This window comes from Protomyctophum parallelum, assembly GCF_964188405.1.
Source record: "Protomyctophum parallelum genome assembly, chromosome: 11".
Classification (NCBI taxonomy): Eukaryota; Metazoa; Chordata; class Actinopteri; order Myctophiformes; family Myctophidae; genus Protomyctophum; species Protomyctophum parallelum.
The window spans coordinates 8854301-8856173 of record NC_139707.1 but is presented as its reverse complement, the minus strand read 5'-3'; the positions used below and the strand labels follow the sequence as shown (position 1 = coordinate 8856173).

Below are 1873 nucleotides of genomic sequence, written 5' to 3'. Positions count from 1 at the left end.
GTAGCGTGGCACTCGGTGCCGCGCTATGAGCTTGTAGATCTGCTATTTTTCAATAGCTAAAGTATATAACATAATGCTTAAAACACCAAAAGGGGATCCTTCCCGCCCTGAATGGGTTATCTCACCATATGACACAGAGGAAGACGGGTTCATTTCTCATCGTCACGTAGACGTGTTCAACAACCTCATGATCTCGCTCGACTCCGCGTTCCCACATTTGGAACCCCAATAGTGCTGACCTCACTGAACCACTGCCCCCCCCCCCCCCCCCCCTGGGGTCAACACAGTCTGATTAAAACACGGGACATCGCCATTATGGAAAGCAGTCTCTGTTGTGCGTGCGTGCGAACCAGTGATTGTGCCATGCAGGCTGTGCTTGTGCATCTGCTATTTTTGGAACATATCTCACCATTCTTTGAGGGGCGCTATCCCCTCCTATATACAGCTTTAATGTTTGTTTTTCAACGATGCTGATTGTGAACCGTGTAGATCTGCTATTTTCAGGTATATATTTAGTGTGGAGACGAAACAGGAGGGGGGGACCTACAGTATAGTATAGAGCCAGCTGGCAGACTCCGGTCAACTGTAGGTTTTAAGTTCTATAGCAAACAAGGCTGCAGTGTGTTGCCAGAAGAGTTATTTCTTTGTATGATTGCAGTGTTGAGCCTCGGAGCTGTAATCTGGGTTATCTGGCCGTAATCGGCTTTAGCACCACTTCTACTCTCAGTGTCTGCCGCCCGCGGGGTGGGCAGTTCACCTCCTCCAGTCTATAGTCTGTAAAAAGTGTCTCCCGTACACATAAAGAGGGGGGTCTTATCTTACTGTCTTGTCACATAGACTCACAGAGCCTGCAGAGAGCTTCAGTGGACAAGTAGAGCTACTTCGGAGGAACTAACTCGTTCTTAGAGGGGCCACTGACTCTTCCCTCTCTGCACCTGATGATGGCCGACTCTCCTGGAATTAATTTGTCAACTCGGGCGTCAGCAGCTGCGCCTGCAGGGTACCCCAGGAAGATTCTGGATTATATGGAAGGATTCCTTGTCTCAAAGGTAAAGCATGTGTCTTGTGCAGTGGTTCTGTTACATGAAGATGGGGGCGGCAGCGGTGGCTCAGGGGTAGAGTGACTGGAGGGTAACTGCAAGGTTGCCAGTTCGAACCCGGGCTCACCCAGAGTTAGTATCGAAATGTCCTTGAGCAAGACACTGAACCCCTAATTGCTCCTGATGTGCTGGTTGGTGCCTTGCATGGTTTCCACCGCCATCGGTGTATGTGGGTGAATGTAATGCACCATATATGTAAAGTGACTTGGATAGAGACGCTATATAAATGCACCATTTACCATGAAGAATAACAACACAAAACAACACAAATTTTAAATCATAAAAAAAAATATATATGTACAGAGTGGTGAAAAAGAAAGGATCACCTGTTTAAGGGGAAAGAATAATTTCCTCTCCCTGCTGAAAGGTGGATTTTCAGGCCTGTTTTAAAAGATGTAATTGATCTGCATTTTTTGAGGGAGGGGGTCGGGGCATTCCATGCCTGGGTGGAATTTACCCATATTTGTTTTGAAAGCAGGTGGTACCAGATTGTTGTTCACACTCCCTCTAGTGTTGAGGCTCTGGGTGTTTTAGGTTAGTCAGTACTGAGGGCATTGAGTAGCCTGGCTCCAGCCTGAATCGCTAATGTTCTGGTGCAGAAAACAATGTTGTGATCGCTGACACCACTCTTTGAGATTCTGGCCTATGGTCAGAAGTCAAAATTAGTTCAATGATTGTTTTTAGAAGCAGTCCTAGTAGTCTATATAAGGCTGTGTATAGTTACATAGTTTGCTTACCGATTTAAATATGAGGGAGTCTTTCTGAAGAACATT

General features: G+C 46.4%; 1 protein-coding gene across 1 annotated transcript in view; it reads left to right on the top strand.

Annotated features, from left to right (window-relative positions):
• Positions 1-941: 941 nt before the first annotated feature.
• Positions 942-1873, top strand: part of asmt (acetylserotonin O-methyltransferase) — a gene marked incomplete at both ends in the record, with an annotated part of 22791 nt that continues 21859 nt past the window's right edge. Inside the window, one exon of the mRNA XM_083776181.1 lies at positions 942-1049. Within this exon, the coding sequence (XP_083632307.1) occupies positions 942-1049 (108 nt within the window). The remainder of the gene's footprint in view (positions 1050-1873) is intronic.